This window comes from Lepisosteus platostomus, chromosome 10, assembly GCF_059453375.1.
Source record: "Lepisosteus platostomus isolate fLepPlt1 chromosome 10, fLepPlt1.hap1, whole genome shotgun sequence".
NCBI lineage: Eukaryota > Metazoa > Chordata > Actinopteri > Semionotiformes > Lepisosteidae > Lepisosteus > Lepisosteus platostomus.
The window spans coordinates 17,503,514-17,524,152 of record NC_142620.1 but is presented as its reverse complement, the minus strand read 5'-3'; the positions used below and the strand labels follow the sequence as shown (position 1 = coordinate 17,524,152).

The 20,639-nt window shown below is 36.6% G+C and overlaps 1 protein-coding gene across 3 annotated transcripts in view; it reads right to left on the bottom strand.

The window, feature by feature from the left end:
* Window positions 1-20,639, bottom strand: part of pak6 (p21 (RAC1) activated kinase 6) — a 45,216-nt gene that overhangs the window by 8,877 nt on the left and 15,700 nt on the right. For all 3 annotated transcript variants that reach the window (XM_088648518.1, XM_088648520.1, XM_088648517.1), the window contains exons 2-3: window positions 12,480-12,707; window positions 2,408-3,043 (exon numbers count right to left, since the gene is read on the bottom strand). In XM_088648518.1, coding sequence (XP_088504644.1) covers window positions 2,408-3,043; window positions 12,480-12,683 — 840 coding nt within the window. In that variant the 5' untranslated portion in view covers window positions 12,684-12,707. The remainder of the gene's footprint in view (window positions 1-2,407; window positions 3,044-12,479; window positions 12,708-20,639) is intronic.

Sequence of the window (20,639 nt, the reverse complement as noted above, 5' to 3'; positions counted from 1 at the left end):
AATGCCTGCTGAATTGCAGGCATTAAAAAAGCAACAGAGGAGTTTTTAATGCCTGTCAGCATATTAATGCTCATTAGAATTACACATGAAAAACTGACATTCAAAAAAGAAAATGTAAATGGAGGGCTGATCATGACTCATAGTGATCTTTGAAATATCATTTGACATATTTCTATTTTGCCTTCAAGGCCCTGTCAGCTCGCCAACACCCATGTTCCTGCAAAAACCCAAGCTACACAAACATTCTTCAAGCTCTGATTTTCAATAACTTGGATTGTTTCTCTTTCTTCTTCTGATTGACATCCCCTCAACAATTTAATTTTTTTAATTGTAGTAGGTTTAACAGAAGGAGACGGACCTGTAACAAGGACAGGTAAATATTCTTGTCAGGGGAATCATTGAAAAAAACAACCTTATGGCTGCAAAGTCGAACTGTGCAAAATATTTGCATAGTTCAGTTAGAGCAAATAAGGTTATAGTTGTAGTATTTCATACAGGAAAAGCCACATTTTGATATTTACAAAATATTATAATTTTCCAAATCTTATATAATCTTCCAACATTTTTGTGTTCGATCTTGCAGATAATGAGGATAATAACTGGTTGCATCTTTTTAGTGTTTTTGATCTTAAAGGATCCCAAAACATTTCACAAAAGGGCTCACCTCATAGATTTAGGTTCACCACCCATCTGGATTGCACACAGTAGCCATTACGTGACAGCAGGCACACTGCACACAGCTGATCAGTCAAAGTGAGAAATTGCTTAAGAACTTTAGGCATGGGCCCCAAGTGGCTTTAACAGAATTTATCTTTAATGTCTCATCCAAAGGATGTCCTAAAACACAAAGTGCCCTTTGATCGTTCTGTGTTATAGTTTTTTTTAATTCAGGTTCAGACGGAATAGTGCCACCTACAGGTCCACCCGTGCACTCACAGCAAACTGTAATGGTCCTCACACAACTCTTACAATGCTGCATGACTCCTCTCAGGCCCAGAAGCCATTGGAACGCCTGATCCCAGCTGAACACATGCACAAGTTGACAAGTGGAACAGACTTCCTTTCTAAAGGATGTGCGGTGGCTGTAAGGTTGCCGGTTTGTATCCCGTGGCCGGCAGAGGAATCCTACTCTGATGGGCACCTGCTGACCCTGTGCTCTGACCCCAAGCTTCTCTCCCTGTCTCTATGTCTCATCGAGAGCAAGTTGGGATATGCGAAAAGACAAATTCCTTTTACAAGAAATGGCCAATAAAGTGATCTTATCTGAAACATTAGTATTAATGGTATTAAGTCTGAAAGTATCTTAGGCTCCTGGCAACAAACAATGTTTCAATGTTTGCTAGCTGTGAAAAGCTGTAACTCACAAATCACGTTTCACTGCCATGCAATGCCATCTTCACTTAAAGAATAGCCTGCTTTTAAAATAAAAGAGCTCTTTTGCAAATGCTCCAAAATTGACAATACGATGATTATTATCATGGCTTGTCAAGTGAGGGTTGTTTATGAAGATCATATTCCAAATAATACCTAGAGAATGCTCTAATTCCAGTTAATATGTACCATAATGTCCGATAATTTCTGTTCCCTTCTATTCTTAGGAATAATGCAGTTTGCAAAGAAAAAATAAATAAATTAAGTGTGTCCTCACTCAGTGAAGCCCAAGGCAGAAAAAACAAGAATGCTAAATATGCATCTATCTTAAAATGTGAGCATAACAAGTTTTTAGAACAACAACAGCCCATTTAGCCTCTCAGGGCCTGTAGTTCACGTCATCAGTAAGACACACCAGAGTATTGACTGTGCTAGAATAACCAAGGGTTATAGCTCAGGGGTACAATGAGCCTTTGAGAGTCGTATATGACTTGTTAAAGGATTCAGTTCATTTCAGAAATAAAGAGATATAAAAATTTTAAAAAATAATTATTGATTGTTTTTTTTTAATATAAGGCTGTGCCAGGGAAAACATAATAAATCAACAATCAAGATTAAAATTACTTAAGGCGAAGCCTGACATTTTGTTGTCATTGCTGTTATTAGAAAGAAATAGTGGATAATTTAAAAGCAATTTTTAATGTGTAATACAATAAAATCGAAATATGGCTTTTTATTTGTTACATATATTTTAGAATAATAACATCATTAGCTAAAACAAATTAAAAGGTTCATTTCTGGGGACTTCTTTTTCATTTTAAAATGTTTCCAGCTAATCACATAATAATCATAATCTGATGATTTAGAATGTACATTCTGATAATCAGGATATTGTTATTTTTCATGATAGAAATTGGATTTCATCTTATTTTAAACATTTTTAACTGTGTTTCTTAGAATTTCTAAAAAGCATATTTTCCAATGGAATTTATTACTGAGCTGTAAACATTGGCTGATTTGATCAGTTAAACCTTACCTGTAAGTCATACGAAGAAAATGGCCGCCCAGGGCTGTTGAGAGGCCTCTGCAAGAGCCTGAGCTCAGGGGTGTTGGAGCCCGACTCGGCCTGCTGCTGTCCATCTGTTAAGTGATTTCCCGATGTATAGAAGCAGGAGACAGGCCTCAGCTCATGAGGAATCCTCCCGGGTGGCTTTTCCCTTTTCATCACGTTGGGCTGATGGTTGAAATTCAGTTTTTCTGTTGAGCTGCCCAGTTCACTGCCTTGCTGAAGGCTACAGCTTGATGGTGTTTGGCTGTCCGGAGACGTCAGATATACTTCATGAGTGGACTTGGCCCTTGGCAGCACGCCATTGGCTTGGAGAGTAGCGCTCTTCCTCAAGCCCACGTGCGGACTCCCACTTTCACTCCTGACATTCCGGACTCTGTCCTTCCAGCGCTGGCCCTCACTTTTCCCATTCTGGCTCAAGTCTTCATACTGGTAGCTCGTGATTTCTTTGACTTCTCCCAGCCGACCCAAAGACTGAGCCCTCTTTCGTGAGGATGGGCTGGATTTTCGCAAGGAATTGGAACTTGTCACGGAGAGCCTGCTCAAGTCTGAGAGGGCTGCTGAGATGTAGTCACCATGGCCGATAAAGCTTCCACGTACAATGGTCTGAAAATGAAAATGGAAACGGAAATAATCATAATCCCTTAATCTTTGTTTTATTTTTTTAGAGTTCTGTTGCATTTGTATCAAACTATATCTGTCTGGTGTGTAGACCAGGCAATGTTTGTCTCATATTTGTAGAAAATGAAGAAGCAGTAACACGTGTATTTATGTGTATGTCTGTTTTTGTGTGTTAAAAATAATTATCTGGTTTTAAAAAATCAGTGACAGGAATAAAAGACCATTAAAATGGTCAAAATAATTTTTATGAGGAGTAAGCTTACATCTGCACATAATGTTTGATGATTTTAAATTTGGATTATTCATTGTCATATAAATGAACCTTTTAAAAAAAAAAACAAGGTTAAAATCTGCTGCTTATTATCCTGGATAAATCTGAACACAAATTGCTTCCATTTTCTGAAATGAGCTTGAAATGTACAGCAGCACAGAGGATCATTTTCTTAAATTCCACTTTCATTTGGCAGGGAAAGAGGCAATAAAATGGTATTTAAGTTGAAACATCATAAGAACTATAATGATAGCATTTTTGTCAGAAGAAAAAGTGACATTTAGGATTCAAAAGAATTTCATTACCCCAGATATTCTATCTTGAGCTTTTAAACTAACTTCTTAGAATTCTTGTACCAGTTATGAGGCCTCCATGCACATATCATCTGCACCATAAAAATGAAAATACTTTTTCAGGAACTATTTCACTTCTTCCCCACCAATGCACACAAGTAATTTGCTGTTGGTGAGAGCAGGAATGGTATTATTTGGTTGGAATCTTTTTGACTCTCCAAACACCTCCTCAGGCCTATAAGGCTTCTACAGACAATAATTCATATAAGTGAAGGATGTACTACACCTCTAATTAGCACTACCCCTTCTGAATGTGGCTTATAGTATATAAAATGCTTATTAGCGTAAGGGCTGGCCAGGTTGGAGATGCTGTCTGCACTTTCTTATTCTTCAAATGCAGTACAAGAGTTGTTGCTGTGACCTGAGAATTAAAGAAACAATTGACTATTGAAAATTGTGAGGATCTACAAAAAATATCTTTGGCAGTTGTATGCGTTTGACAATAGAACAGTACTGCTGATGTATGTGATTTACAAATCTGTGCTCACTTGCAGCACTTAGAATCTGGATTTCTACTCCTGAATAAAGTTCAAAGTCCAGGAACATATTCACAAAATCAACCTATTGCAATACTGCTAAAGAATGAAACAAAGGCCAGTAACGTAAGTGTAACTGAAAAAGAAATGTATATACAGTAAGTCTAAAAATGAGAGACTGCTCTTTTAGCAAAGGCTGTTCCCAGCCATTTTGCTGGAGCTGATTCCTTTATATATATTCTATAACTGGAAAGATGAGGTGCTTAGATTACTACTACTACTGAAGTGGACAAAATTGATTTATTTTGTCTGTAACCTTATACTCCTGTGTTCCTTGCAAATTGCATTCATATCAAACCATATTCAAACTTTATAGGTCACATGCATGAGTCACAATTTCATTTTTGAATACAAGAGTCTATTGCCATGGAAGATATCTGTTTCACTGACATACTATTACCTTATGTATCAAGTACTTTTATAATCCATTTCTGAGAACTTCATTGATAATATTCTTTGCGACTTTCGTATGATAAAATACATTGTTCAAATGACAGTTTTCAAAAGTGAGATAAAGAGGGAACACACAGAACTCTAACAGGTGTGTCCTGAACACAACTGGGTTGTGCTTCAATTCAAAAGCTGCCATCTCCAACAGATTTTTGTCCATCCCTTCCTCCCACAGTGAAAGAGGAAATGTGCTTTTAAGCTTTGGTGTTGTAAAGGGATAAAGTTATTCCTGTCGAGTGCAATGAATCAAATTCCATCCATCTGTATGACTCATAAAATTGACTGATTCAAGCCCAGGAAGCAAACAGTACTTTTACTCACACAGCATTTGACATTTGACAAGCTGCACTGGGGGACAGGAGCAATTAGAATTGTTCTGCTCTACAGCACTATTTTTCTTTATTTCTTGTAGCTAAGGTCTTAATTTCTAATTGTATTTTATTATCTATTCCCTTAACTGATTTTTTCCTCATTCAGTCTTTCCCTTCCAAAATATGCTTCTGTAGGTGCCAATGTATTTATTTAAATGAAAGAAATATGTTCAGGCTGTCCTAAATGTGTGTAGAAATTGTTGCTTAATAACAGCTATCTAAACCGTTCATCATACAGTAAGTCACAAAATAGTGATATGCAGACATGAGTATAATATACTCATTCAGTAAATATTTTTAGTTTGTATTGGCCAATTTTGTTTGCATTATGTGGCATTGCATTAAATTCCAGACATTAATTTACTGAAAACAATATCTATGTATCTATGAGAGGAGAACACTTGATACAGGAGTAAACATTGTCAAATAGTTTGAGCTAAATGTAACTTACAGTAAAGATTTACTCTTTGTTTTTTTCTCAAAGCATAAATGGCAGCACAGAAGGGATCCCTAGAACAAGGACAGTACAAGTTTTACAATTTTTTTATCTTTTTCATTGATTTAGCAAAGATATTTTATTTTCAGCTTTGAAATGGCATTAAATAACTATACAGCACCACCATTCTAACCTCTATCTCCTTTTCTGCATGTTTCTCTTCCTCTTGATTCATACCTGTCTCAATCTCACACCCAGTGAACACCTGTGGGCAAATTTTATATACGACTCCAGAGCACACATTCCCAAATATTTTAATAACCCATAATGCAGTTCTAAAAGACGAGGCAAAATGCCTCAAAGCAAAGAAAATACTTTTTTTTTGCCCCATTTGAATCAAGCTTAATTGATGTGTCAACTTGTATACAGTATGTATGTCTTGAGCTTTTATGATTTGTGCCTGGACTTGCCTGGAACTCCTTTTAAATGAATTCTCGATCTCTAACATTTCTCTTTTTTGAAATGTTAGGACAAACAGAGCCGTTTCAAAGCACAATCGACCTATATATAATTTTTAATTTTAATACTGGACCAAAACCCTTTCTTTAAATTTGACTCACACCTATTGAGTTTAACATCCCATTGTTTGTCCAAGGTGTAATTAAGATTAAGATCACTTTATTGGCTGTATACAATTTCTTGCATTAGGAATTTGTCTTTTCGCATACCCTAGTTTGCTCTCCATGAGACACACAGATGGGGAGAGAGAAGCTTGGGGTCAGAGCTCAGGGTCAGCCATTTATACAGCGTCCCTGTTGGAGTTAAGGGCCTTGCTCAGGGGCCCAACGGAGTAGGATTCCTCTGCCAGCCGCAGGATTTGAACTTTCCAGCCATTGCGCCACCACCCCACCCCCATGTATGAAATCCTTATCATATGTACAGTAGTACAGTTCAATTACACCAAGAAACCTGGACATCAATACGCAAAGAATTTCACATGGTCTGAAACAGTTAAACGTTACAGTCACCGCGAGCCTCCTTACATAGATTTTGATCAATGTTTAAAATTAATTTTAAGAATTTGCTCTTGACTTTTGTTCTTTTAGCACAACAAACTTTGATTTTTTTTTCCTGTTGAGTATATTAATTTAAATGAAATATTGAAAACATGAACATGGTGAATTTTAAAGTGATGTGTAAAATACTCTCAAAAAGTAGTTACATTACCATTCTTTCTAATTATGTAGAAGTTTTACAAGTTTTGTAAGGTTTCTTTAAAACTTGTGAATCCTGGCATTCTTTCTGAAACCTACATACAGTACAGTACAGCAGAAAGGTTCTATAGAGGTGAAACATGACCTACTCACCTCTCACCTCCTAAAACTTTGTCGACAGTCCGGAATTACAGATGAAAAAATCAAATAATTCTAAGCAAATCCTTTTTTAAGCAGACAATAATGCAGTGATCTTCAGGGAGTAGTACATTGAAAGAGTCTAGAAACGTTTAGTGTAAAACAGTTCAGCAAAGTTTGGCATTATCTACCATTATCATTGCATTGCACAACTTAATAATGTCATCACATTGTTAGACAATGAACAATGTACAGAAACGCAATAACCCTAACCACTGTAAATGTCAGGACACATATTACTTCTTTTTCCCTGAAGTTTTTTTTTTCTCTTCATACTCAGCTTGTAACCTTTAGTTGATTACACGAATCAAACGCAGAAAAGAGATGCCCTGATTTATTCAGTTTTTTTCTCTTCAATGAATTGGAGGTTTGTTTGAATGTGTCCAGCCTTGAAAATCCCCTGTATGACACCATACTCCCTTTTCTATACTTAAAAGCAAATTACAAACGTTTTGCCCACATCTTTGTTCACAACCTTTTCAAATTATGTCACACCTGGGCAAGCAGGTTTGCAGTGGCTTTGTAGTAGGACAAAAAGCTACACAGTCAACAGGTAGCAGAAATCTCATTAGTGTAATTAACTAACAAGATGCATGGTACATCATGGAGTTTATAACAAAAGTTCTGGAGGCATGACAACAACCAAGCTCAATCAGACTCAGCTGTCAGTAATTAGCAATCGCTCCTGTCTCTTGCATCCCTCCATCCCATCTCCACCTCTGCAGCTACCCCTTGGTCACCCTGCATGGGGGTCCTGGTCTCCTTGTCCTGTGGCTGGGAGGCCAGCCCTCAGCCATTTTGCTCCATGACACTTTCATCTTGGGTGTTTGTCATTCCTCGTGAAATAAATATATTGCCAAATGTGCACTACTATTGAAAACATTTTTGAAACATTACAAACAAAAGAAAGAAAATCTATACTTAAATAGTATAGTTCAAGTAGGTAGCTGAGTCAGCATGTGTAGGCTGCAAAGGAACAAGTAAAAGTTAATTCCATGCTGAAAAGAGAAGAAAGGAAACACAACGTTTCAGCTGTGGAGCCTTCTTTGGGTGTGCACCTGAAGAAGGCTCCACGGCCGAAATGTTGTGTTTCCTTTCTTTTCCTTATATACTTTATGTTTTACAGTGAAAATGTGGGATGCCCTTGATTTTAGTGGATTTATAATAATAATTATAATTATAATAATAATAATAATTGCTTACACTTATATGGTGCTTTTCTGGACACTCCACTCAAAGCACTTTACAGGTAATGGGGACTCCCTTCCACCACCACCAATGTGCAGCCCCACCTGGATGATGTAACGGCAGCCATAGTGTGCCAGAACGCTCACCACACATCAGCTTTCAGTGGGGTTGAGAGCAGAGTAATGAAGCCAGTTCAGAGATAGGGATTATTAGGAGGCCATGATTGGATTTTTCTTTTCAAAGAAAATAAAATAGTTTTTACACAGATGTTTGCATTTCAGACGGAGGGGAACTGTCTCTGATATATCCTTAGCAGGGAAAAAATATGCTTGTTAAGACTGCAACAGGCTGTCGGGAATACATGTTATTTTGGCTTACGCTACAAGCAGCAACCCCTTTCTTAGAGTACTTATTAAAAGCAAATGTTTGATTTTTAAAAAACAAAACTCAGAGCTGAAGCAAAATATTGTTTACATGAAACTACCCTTCCAAGGACATGTCAACCAGCACATGATTAACAGTCACCATAAATAGCATAATATTAAATATTAAGCTTGAAAGAAAAAAGAAAAATCCTTGACTTCAAAGCCCCTGAAGCAAGGTCTTCAAATTGATTTTTTGTGGAGTTCAGAAATACTTTTCATTCTATCAACAAAATGCCTCCTGGACTTTTTAGCTCAATGTAAAGTTCCAGTGTATCAGGAAAGGCAACATCGAGGTTTAAACACTGCCTTGAGCCATGCCTGAGTTCATTCCATCTGGAAGCATTAAGTGCTATGTCACACAGAAGGTAGTCATTTGCATGATAAAGAGCCTTCCCATTCAAGAGACAACAGGAGAGTTAATGGGTCTTAGTCCCAGTCTTTAGGATCTGCTTTGTTTTCACAGTTTATTGCCAAATTTAGTGGATTATTAATAATTAATCTGATGAATACCTTTGTTAACTGTTTTCAGATATTTAAAAAATCAGAGAGGATTGGAAGTTAGATTTAGGGAGGAAATTCTAAACTTTTGAACTTCATGAACTGCACTATTTAACATTTTAATCCCAAATTCTTAAACCAACCTTAACATTCCTTTTGGCATTGTTCATGGTCTTGGTCAGCCTTTTCTATGAAAGTGGTCACTACAGTGCCTTGCAAATTGAAACAAAAGCCCCATCTACTGTTCAAAACATGTACTTCAAGTCATTTTATTTACACATTATTTATTATAATAAAGGTGGATAGCTGCGTGAGCATGCACAGTCTGCAAAGGAACAAGTAATAGGTTTATTCCATGCTGAAAAGAGAAGAGAGAAAACATGTTTTTGCTGTGAAACATGTTTTCTCTCTTCTCTTTTTGGCATAGAATAAACCTATTACTTATTCCTTATTATAATAAAGTTGGTTAACATTCACAAACACAAAGTAACCTAGACATTTTATCTTTGTAAGGCAAGAGGACAATGAAGTACCTGGAGAAAACCCACACAGACATAGGGAGAAACTCAACAAACTCAAAACAGAAGACACTCCGGGCTGAAGTTGCACACAGGACCCCAGCAGCACGAAATAGTACTGCTAACTGCCATTCCAATGTGCCACCCACAAGACCTTATTTCATACAGAAATCCAGATTATAATTTTATTCATGATTTTCAGGAGTATGCATGTATGTGCAGATCGTGTGTATATTATTATAATAATAATATGGGAAATTTAGCCAGGACACCTCTACTCTATTTGAGAATTTTTAACACCCCTATTCTTTTCTGAGATTTTTAATGACCACAGAGAGTCAAGACCTCGGTTTAAATCTCATCTGAATGACGGCGCCTTTTTACAATATCGCATCCCCGTCACTATACTGGGGAATTACGACCCACACATATTATATACGGGTGGTACAATTGTGCAGTGGTAAGCTTTCATACAGCTCTGGGGCCATGGTTTCAATTCCTGAGGCATTATAGTATACTGTATGTGTAGGGTAGGTATGTTCTCCCCGTGTTAGCATGGGTTTCCTCTGGGTGCTCTGGTTTTCTCCCACAGTCTAAAGAAGTAATAGTAGGTTAATTGACTTCTGCAAAAATTGCCCCTGGTGTGAGCGTGTTCATGTATGTGTCTGTATTTGTGTCTGTCTGCCCTACGATGGATTTGCATCCAATGCAGGTTGTATCCTGCCTTGCGCCCAGTGATTGCTGGGTTAGGCTCCATCTCCCCAGCGACCCTGACTTGAATAAAGAGGTTAGAAAATGTATGGATGTGCTGTATGTACCATATGAACTTTGTATTGTATAATGCAATGCCACAGTACGTGATGCTTGTTTTTGGTGAATTGCATGGGATTTGAGACACAAAACTAAGAGTACCACACTGAACTCCTACTACTTTATGGGCCAAACATGTGTATTCAGCTTCAATATTCTCCTAGAGTACTTTGTTCTTCGCCTTCTCTTTCACATGCATGGGAGAATCAGAAAAAAACATCGGAAAGAAGGGTCCCGAAAATACAGCTACTCCTCGGCATTAACTTGTGGCTGAAGGACAACAGCTTTCATATAGAAATGTAATTTTTTATGACAATGGGATGTGGTGAGGTAACACAAAAATTTATCTTCTCGGCATATTGAATTTATCCCAAGTGTTAATTTTGAAAGAATTCGTTTCACTTTTTCACTCAGAGCTCTGCTTATAGGTCATCCTTAAAATATATTAAATGTTATTTGCAGGTATTTTACTGCGCCAGGAGGGTTTCAGACAATAAGAGAGTGAAAAAAAATTAAGATAGAAATCAGTTTGCTGCATACATCCAAATAAAAAAGCATGCTATAAATAGATAACATTGGTCACCATAGCTACTGGCAGATCTCTGCAACATCTCCCTGGAATGCTTTTACAGTTCCTATCAAGAGCAGGAGGAATAGTGAAATGTGACTTAATATGTAAGATACATCATATCAAATCATGGGTGCGAGGCTTCAGAATTGGTTGCTTAATGTGCAGCCTTCTCAAGGAAACAATGACACCTTCAGTATGGTAGACAAAATGTGGCAGTAGAGCCATTGGCAAGAAATATTTTCACATTGCGGAATCCTAACAGCACATCAATAATTGTTTTAATGCTTGGCAATAACTTAAAAACTCTCCACATAAACTGTCCTTTTGAGTTAGCCAAGTCTTTGGAAAATATTATAAAAATCTGCCCTAACAAGTTTGTCCGCATTTGTATCATTTATATTTAATGAAAATAAAACGTGTCAAATTTCATATAGGTCATTGTTATCTGGAAATTTCCACAACCTGTTATCAAGTAATTGGACAGCTAAAAACTATAGTGGCACAGACTTTATAATGCAGTTGCAATGAAAATGTTCCAAATTCAGTTTGTCTTATCACTAAACCACATTTGCATTTATAAATTTAAAATATGCAGCCACTTATGGTGAAATTAATTACTTTTGTCAATCAACATCAGAATGAACAGAGAGTGCAAAATTGCATACTAAAAAAGCCTGAATATAGAAGGAATAATTTCAAATAAATTCTGATGGATGTCTGTTATACTGTTTATGTGAAAAACTGTCTATTTCTTTCCATATTGAAAAATAGTAATAGAAGGATTTATACTTAAAAAGTAAAAGTAAAAAAGAAAGTAAAAACATTTAAACTTTAAAATTAGGTTTGTGTCCAAGTTTTTCCCTGGCTTAGAGCTGAACCTCAGTGTGTAGGAATACAATGACTGATTGTCATCTTTGCCTGCTTGCATGTATATTGCTGAATAAAAGCTGTAAGTGCAACTTTTTTTGCTGATTTTGACATCTACTGTGAATGCTTATTGCTTATTACAAATTACCTATATAGAGCAGTTAGATCTAACATCCTGCTGGATTTTTCATGGACAATATGTATGTATAGCTGTCCCGTGCAAAAAAGAACTACTACATTTGTCAGATGGCTTTCAACTCTTAAACACGTTTTCCAAAGACATGATCTTAGCTCAATGCAACTGCTGTAGCAAGATAATTCTTCTCAGATATTTAAAAAAACAAGGTTGAAGACTGAATATCTACTGATACTGAATCAGTATCCATGGCAGCACAGGATTGAACTGGCAAGACAACTGTAAAAACCTTTTTCTGTTTCAAAAAGCATTGTTTCACTTTTATCTAACCTGAGATAAATTCTGTCTAAAACTTTTCAAAACTTTAGGTAAAAATCACTGTTTAACTCTCTGTTTACAAGCAAGGCTTTATAATTACCTAACTATCAATTGTCGATAGAGGCTTGAACTTTAATACCCAAGAGGTAGACAAGTCGCAGTCCTAAACCTTGTTGCAGTTTACACTGTCCATGTATTTGGAGCAATAAACAAAGTGCAATTCTTTCTTCACAAATGTGAAAAAACACTAACACAACTTACCTTCTTTGGTTTCAGATCCACATTAGTGATTCTGGAGGGATCTACCATGGGCTTGGGCCTTCTGAGGGTCTCGATGAGACTCTGCCATTGCTGGGGGAGGCCGATGAACTTCCCCTGTTTGGGGTCGAAGGAGGTGTGAACCCGGTGTTGAAAGTTCAGCGGTGCTGAGATTTCGGGCCTCTTCTTCTTTTTCTTGCGAAACATTTTCAGGTCCACAAGAGAAAGTCCCTGCAGAAAACAGGGCACATTTTTTTTACAACGAGAAGAGTTCATGTCAGGAAGCAAGGCCATTGTGAGGTCCACCTGGACAGCACAGGTTAACAGACAGAAAAACTATGAGTCTTAAAGCTGAGTCTTCGCTTTAAGAGCAGTACAACTTCCTGTTTGTGAATGACAAAAGGAATGCATCCTCTGGCTATGTAGACTCCAGACATACCGAAGAATCCCGGTGAACCTGACTGGGGAGGGGAAATTCATTTTCCAAATATTTCACAAAATACACTATGTAACTTTGACAATTCAAATCTGCTAAAGAAAGAGACATTTTTACATTTAAGAGGTGACTGAGGGGTGAAAATTAGACATCTACCATTTACATTCTTGTGTCGATTAGGAGAGTGCCTTGAAGCTGTTTATTTAGTTTTGTTACTCCTTCCCACCAGTTTATAAATCCAATCCAAAATGACATTATCGACAAATTTAAAGACACCATATTGTTTAAGGTGAAGGTGTTATTTTCAGCCTCACGTGGCAAAACCGTTGTCCTCTTTTTGTTAACACCAATGTTTTGCTTTCAGATATTTCTTCCCAAGGGGAAGGAATTCTAGTGTGGGACACAGACACTGAATTTTACTTGAGCTTTTTTACCACCCATTCTTTTTCATCCAATCTTTTTCATCTGTATTAGCAAACAAAATTTTATGAGAAATCAGCTTTATCTGACTCTACTGTATATTATCTGTTAACTGAAAAGAATGAAGCCTAGTCTATTCATGTAGAAAGATAACTGGTTCAGGGCACCCAGGTGTGAAATCTGTTCTAAGGAAATTATACTGATTGAAAACCAGAAACCACAATAAATAAACCAAAGGAACAAGTAATAGGTTTATTCCATGCTGAAAAAAAGAAGAAAGAGAACACAACGTTTCGGCCCTGGAGCCTTCTTCACACCTGAAGAAGGCTCCACGGCCGAAATGTTGTGTTCTCTTTCTTCTTTTTTTCAGCATGGAATAAACCTATTACTTGTTCCTTTGCAGCCTACGCATGCTGACGCAGCTACCCACCTGAATAAATAAACCAATACAAGTTATGTTTTCCTTGAGGCTATACTGTTTAATGTACCAACCCACTACACACTGTAACCTTTATCTTTGGCTTGACATTTATTAAGAAAACTGCTAAAATATTTTCAAATCATAAAAAAACATATGAAAGGTTACAAATGAGAGGCCTTGCCCATCTAGATGTGAGGAATTCAGTAAAATATTTAGTTGTTAAGTGATATAAAGATCAAAGATTAAATCAGAAGTGGGAAACAGCTGGCAAATGAAATTTCTTAACCGAAGATGGATGGCAGCTTTCTGTATGATTGAGATTTCTTCTAAGCAATGAATAGCAGTTAAGCGCTAGATCTAGAACTCATGAATTTCATTTGAGTTAAGTTTTGATCTTAATTCCTTCCCAGAAGAAAATACAAGGTATTGTTGTATTGAGAAAATAATTATTTTCAATAAGTAAAATACTTATTATATTGAATTCTATTCAATAAGCTTTGTTGATACATGTGTATCAGTCACTTCTAGTACAAAACGTTTCTGAAAACATAAAAATCATCTGTGAGACGTGGTTAGGGTTATTGACTCAGAACTGGGTTCACAATCCAGTGCTAATGTTCACTTGAGCGAGGCACTTCACTTTAAATTGGCTGCAATAAAGAGTGCAACTGTATAAAAAGGTAAACATGGATAAAAGTGCAAATGAAATTAATAATAATAACAGGATAATAACAAGTTATTTGTCACTGAATACTAGCAAACTTCACTGCATTGTTTTTCTTCCTGTGCTGAACAAAAGCAACACAGGGCATGCAGACTCTATTGTCACAGTTTAGAAAAATATGAATGATGGAAATGGGGAGGCTCCCATTTCTTTTATGCCAAAGAAAAAACTTAATTACACTAAAATGGTTCTGCGGAGAAAGCTAACATTTCCAAACCTTAACTTTTTCAAATGGCACAGGAGAGGTTTTAATTAATTAATTTAATTAACTATTCCTCTCATACTTTTTAATTGTGTACATTAAATAACTGAATACCCTTTGTCTATTTAGTCATTAAGCAAGTGAAAAGCTTAAATTCACAGTTAAAACAAGTAAAAATGATCACAATAGGATACAAATAAAACCCGTTAATTACTAAATCATTTGTTCTGCAATTTATCATTAGTTTAATTTATACCTCTCACATATAGTACATTGAACATGCTGTATTTTCTTAGACATTCTCCCTGTGCAACTGTGAGAAGAAGCATTTCTTTAGAACTCCTCTAGGTCCATGAAATCCTATCATAGGAATGAAGGTCTTGAGCCCCCACAGGAAAACAAATAGAATCCACAAGACACAGAAACTGGCTCAGGAACCAGTTTATTCAATACTGTGTCTTTTCTGCTAAAAAAATACTCTTCTGTGGCAGTGACCTATTTACACAGCATTGCTGCCTGTACAAGGATGAGCTTGTATAACACATCTTCAGTCCGTCTAAAGTAATCACACAAGTAATGCATATAAATCGTATAAGCAGATGCCATTACTCCTTGTGTAATGTTGAAATCAGAAGACATGATAGGTCCTGAGAAGGAATCTGTGAGACAATGCTTTACATAATAAAAAATAAAGGGAAATTAAAAATAAAGGTCAAGTAACTACTTCCAAAAATACTAAAAGTCTTTTTTCAGCAGGGAGCTTTTGATTACTAGGACAGGAGGGGGTGGTTTGTGTGTGTGTCTAAGACATATAACTTCCTTTTTCGTTGAGATAAAAAGACACATTCTTATTGCTTTGAGTGACATGCAAGAATTTTTACTTTCAATTCTTTAGTTTATATGTCCCTTTTTATTTGTGTTCTCAGACATAATGAAGATTGTGAAGTCACCAAGCAAACAACCCTCATCTTAGAAAGCTATAGGAATTTATGATATGAAGTCCAGCCAATTCAGAACTTACTTGAATAGATTAATTGCCATCATAATTTATTAACCTTATTTTAGACAATGGCTAAAGACACATCTCACCCACCAATTGGACTTGTGCACTCTACAACCCAAAACTCTGGGACTCCAAGCTGGAGACCAGTGATTCAGAACAAAGGGTAACTAATTCCAGATCTTAAGGGTTACCAGCATTCCATTTTCCATTCTAACTTTTTAAAACTTTCCATTCAAGATTCAAATTTTTCCATTTTCTTTTCTTTCATTTAGACATATTTACAGTTTTTACATCTATTAAAATAGATTATACTTATCAGATTTATTCATAGCTTTGATAAGCTTTAACTAAAAGTTGATTTAGCAAAGAAAATGAAGGCATAGGCCTAAGTTTTTCAACATTTATGACTTATAATGTAATAAAAAATATACAAGGGGGACTGAATACACCCACAATACAAATTTAAAAAACAATTACCACTATTTCTAATTGTATTCATACCTTTTGTATTAATTGAACATAAATGGTTTATCAATGACATGTCATCAAATTATGAATATGGTATCCTTCACCATAAATCTTAAGACTTATGGAATGGTTGGTATCCCACAAGGAAGAGGACATAAGAAATGTTAATCTAAATGTGTAGTCGGTGTGGAAGACCGAGTCTGTGATTCTTCACACCCATTCAACCAGAGAGAAATGAAACAGATTGCAGGATGCCAAATGGCATCTTCCTGTCCTGTTTGTTTGACTTCTGACACTGCCCCTTTCCCTCTATGTTCCTTTGATATGTTAAAGTCTTGCCTACTTTTAATGTATAAAAAGGAAAGTGTAACTTCAGTCCAGTGAGCATACTGAGTGCAAGAGGAAACCCTTTCCCTGTGATATGCTCCCCTTCAGCTGATTGAATTAAGATCTCTGTTTGACAATCTCCCAACCTGAGTGAAGACTGAGTTTTCTTCAACATCGGAAAACTGGTTTCGAAAGGATAACAGGCTAAAAACTACAGTAGGCATTTTCAAAAATTGCTCTGGTATCACCAGGAATTTGTGACCTTACAGTATGTGTCTGGGGCATATGGAAAAAAAGATTTTTCCAAACAGAACTAGTTTATTTCCAAGTCAAATGGGAATATATAATGTGTTTGAAGGAAACACAAATTACATTTTTGGACATTCCCACTAGGAAAGTGGGAAGATCAGAAAAGTGAAACTCAAGTAGTAAAAAAAAATGTGATTTGTGAAGAATAGGAATCAAGCTGTGATGCCTCAGGCTGGGTTTATTTCTATTGCTCCTGGGGTCCTAGTTAGAACTGGTATTGAACATTTGTGAGTTAAAATTCAAGATGAGGCACTGCTTTTTTACCCTTGAGTAATGTACATCACCTGAATTGCTCTATTAACGTTCAGAACTCTATGAACGGGCTCACATGTAAGTTGCTTTGAATAAAATTGTCAGTCAAGTGAACTAGTGATAACGATAAAAATTTCTGTCTATGTAGTTCTGAAAGTCATGCAGGTCTTTAGCTTTGGATTTGCTTCTGTCTCACATTTTGTTCAGTTCATCAAATGATATTAAGATATTTGGAGACTACTGTATCTAATGCATCTGATGTAAGGAACTGTAAAGGAGCTATAAAATGTTTTGTGACCTGAAGTGAAATTCAAAATTTGTGCAGCATGTCAAATAATAATGTTTAATAAGAGAGAAGAATCATCTTGAAGACTTTGTGAAGCCAGAGGCACCATAACAGCTCTTTATCAACTGAGTTTCATTAATTAATTTCTTACACTTATATAGTGCTTTTCTGGACACTCCACTCAAAGCGCTTTACAGGTAATGGGGACTCCCCTCCACCACCAGCCAAGTGCAGCTCCACCTGGATGATGCGACAGCAGCCATAGTGTGCCAGAACGCTCACCACACATCAGCTATTAGTGGGAGGAGAACTAATGAAGCTAGTTATTAGGAGGCCATGATTGGTAAGGGCCAATGGGAAATATGGCCAGGGGTCAGTAACACCCCTACTCTCTTCGAGAAATGCCCTGGGATGGGCAACAGAGAGTCAGGACCTCGCTTTTATGTCTCATTCGAAGGACGGCGCCTTTTTACAGTATAGTGTCCCCATCACTATACTGGGGTATGAGGACCCACATGGACTGCAGGGTGAGCGCCCCTTGCTGGCCCCACTAACACCTCTTCCAGCAGCAACCTTAGTTTTTCCCAGGAGGTCTCCCATCCAGGTACTGACCAGGCTCACACCTGCTTAGCTTCAGTGGGTTGCCAGTTATGAGTTGCAGAGTGATATGGCTGCTGGCCACATTAGTATGACTATAATTTTACATAAGAACAAAATGACTAAGAACAAAATATAGATTGTCACTGAATTCAGGATGTTACAGAGAAAACTATGCATTAGGTTTGTATTGTGCCAAAAACTAAGATATTAAAATACCTATTGAATGCAAAGTGATGCTTATTTTCACTAGTTCTCAGCAAATTCTAGTACAAAATGTCCCACAAGAGGACACTAAACAAGGTACTCACTTAAATCACTCATCACTCCTGCTTTCTCTGCTGAAAAAAGCAGCACATGGAACTTGGAATACTCTGCCTACACTGGTCATGGCACTATCTAAGATGGGAATGGAGGTTCCATCCATCTTCTAACTGCTAATTCCCATTCGTGGTCGCTGGAAATTCAGAGCCTATGTACAGAGGGAATCAAATGTCCCTTGTAATGCACGGATTATGATGGTGTAACTCGTTAGAACAATTCCAGCTATGTTGAATGTAAAGAAAACAAGATTGTTTTTTTCCTGACAACCTTAACCTATTTTCATGTTATGAGATGACATCTTTCATTTCACACAACACAGCCAAAAGCTGCTTTAAAGTGATATGGGATTATCACAGCAGTTGATGATTTATTTAACAGATAATCCTATCTACAGTACATACTGTAAAGGTGAATTGGCTAACTCGAAAAATAAATAAAAAACAACTTTGAACTTCCAATGTGTGTATGTCTTGCACATTTCGCAAAATATTCTGTTTCTTTTACGTTTTCAGATCCATTTATCTGAAGGTGTCAGTTCTGTTCTGGCCTACAAGTGGATGGCATACTTGGTTAAATCTCTGGGTTCTACGTCTTTCACAACTGACTAGGAGCCATATTTTGTAAAGTAACATAGGTTTAAAAAACTCTATATTTTTCTGTGTGGAATCCACCAAAGCTTTAAGTGGACTAAATTATTAACAGAATCAACTGGAATTACTTTATTTGAAATAATAAAGTTGTGTTTGACAGTTTATAACATGTAACTCACAATGTTAGGACATATTTGGTTTTAAAAATGCTTAAAACGTAGTCATTTTAAAATGTTGGAAGTGGGATGGACTCACATAGCACCATTTTCCTACAGAAACTGGCAAAAGTTTAGTCAGGAATTACATGTAAATTGTAGCCAGTGCTCCACAGCCATGCATTATAATGATAAAAGGCATTGCTCTTTCATCTCATGCTACAGAGCAAAGACTTATCACAGCTCATTTTAGGTGTCAGGAATAAAAACAAAATATTGCAAAGAAAAAAAATACAGGAAAGACTATATACCAAATCATTTTTCAGTCATTTTCAGTCCTCTCTATGCCCCCATTAGCTTGTTGCAAATCTAAGAGATCTCAAATTATTATTAATTTGACAGAGAAATGAGCATCACATTATTAACAAAGTAAAGTGATACACAAAATGTATGTAATAGGAAATCATTAATAACTATTTTTGGGATTTACATGAGTGTTTACATTTTTAATATATTTTTTCTGCATAAAACAGATTAATACATAGTCTCCGATTTTTCTAAGTAAGAAATCATTGTGATTTTTTATATTCTAAAACTTCAGGGACTGAGCAAAATATCCACATAGTTCCTTTACATTCCTTAAAATCACAGTTTATTTTAATGACACATACTTTAAGTCTGGGCTGAAAATGTCATGCCGTTTTTCTACTTCAAAAAACACTACTCAGGAATTACAAATTAGTGTATTTTGTTTTCCATAGAAATTTTGAAGAACCTCAGAAGATGAAAAACAATTGCAAAGTACTGTTTCCAATAAACTGATTTTCTGAATCACATCTTTAATCACACACCTTGGTTGTTATTCCACAAAAACGGATGAGTCATACCTGATTTTAAAGAGGGACATTCCAAAAAGAAAAACTCACAAATTAGTCAAAAAATAATCCTGCAGAGGAAGCAAAGTTTCCCCAAGCAAAAGGTAACACATCCATCTGAAGGAGTACAACAGTAGTAGTGCCCCACAAGAGTTCAACATTATGTGAACTCAAACTGCTTGAAAAAGGTAACATAACACATACAGTTAACCTTACCTTCTTTCCTATGGCTTATTGCAAGGACTAGACTTCCTGGTCCCTGTACAGTTAATCCGTGGGGAACTCAAAGATATGTTTGCAAGAGTGAGAAAAGATGAAAGAGTGAGAGAGGTGGCATGTTTGTACAGTATTTTTTTAGAAACTGAACAACTTTGAATTCTGGGTGTGGTGGATGATAGTGATGAGTGATTGGATCTGTACATATGTTATTTCTTTAGGCAAAAAATGTTTAAATTTTCAACCTGATTTTTATGGAAGGGGTGGGAGTCTGAATAACCAATACCTGAAGCTAGAAGGGTATGAGTGACTAATGAAGAGATCGCAGACTGAGTCACTGATTCTCCCCCGAGTGGTTTCTGCGCCTAGCAGAAGACATTTTGTATTTAATCATGGGGAGATGTGGGTGGAGAGATAGGCAAAGCCTCTTTTGTATTTGGCTGTCAAAAAAGTATAATCCCAGCTAAATCAGATAGCTCCATTCACACAGAGGTACTGTATAAGTAAATGCGGATTCCCATGCTAATCTCAGAGCCTCACTAACACGGTTTTCTGGTT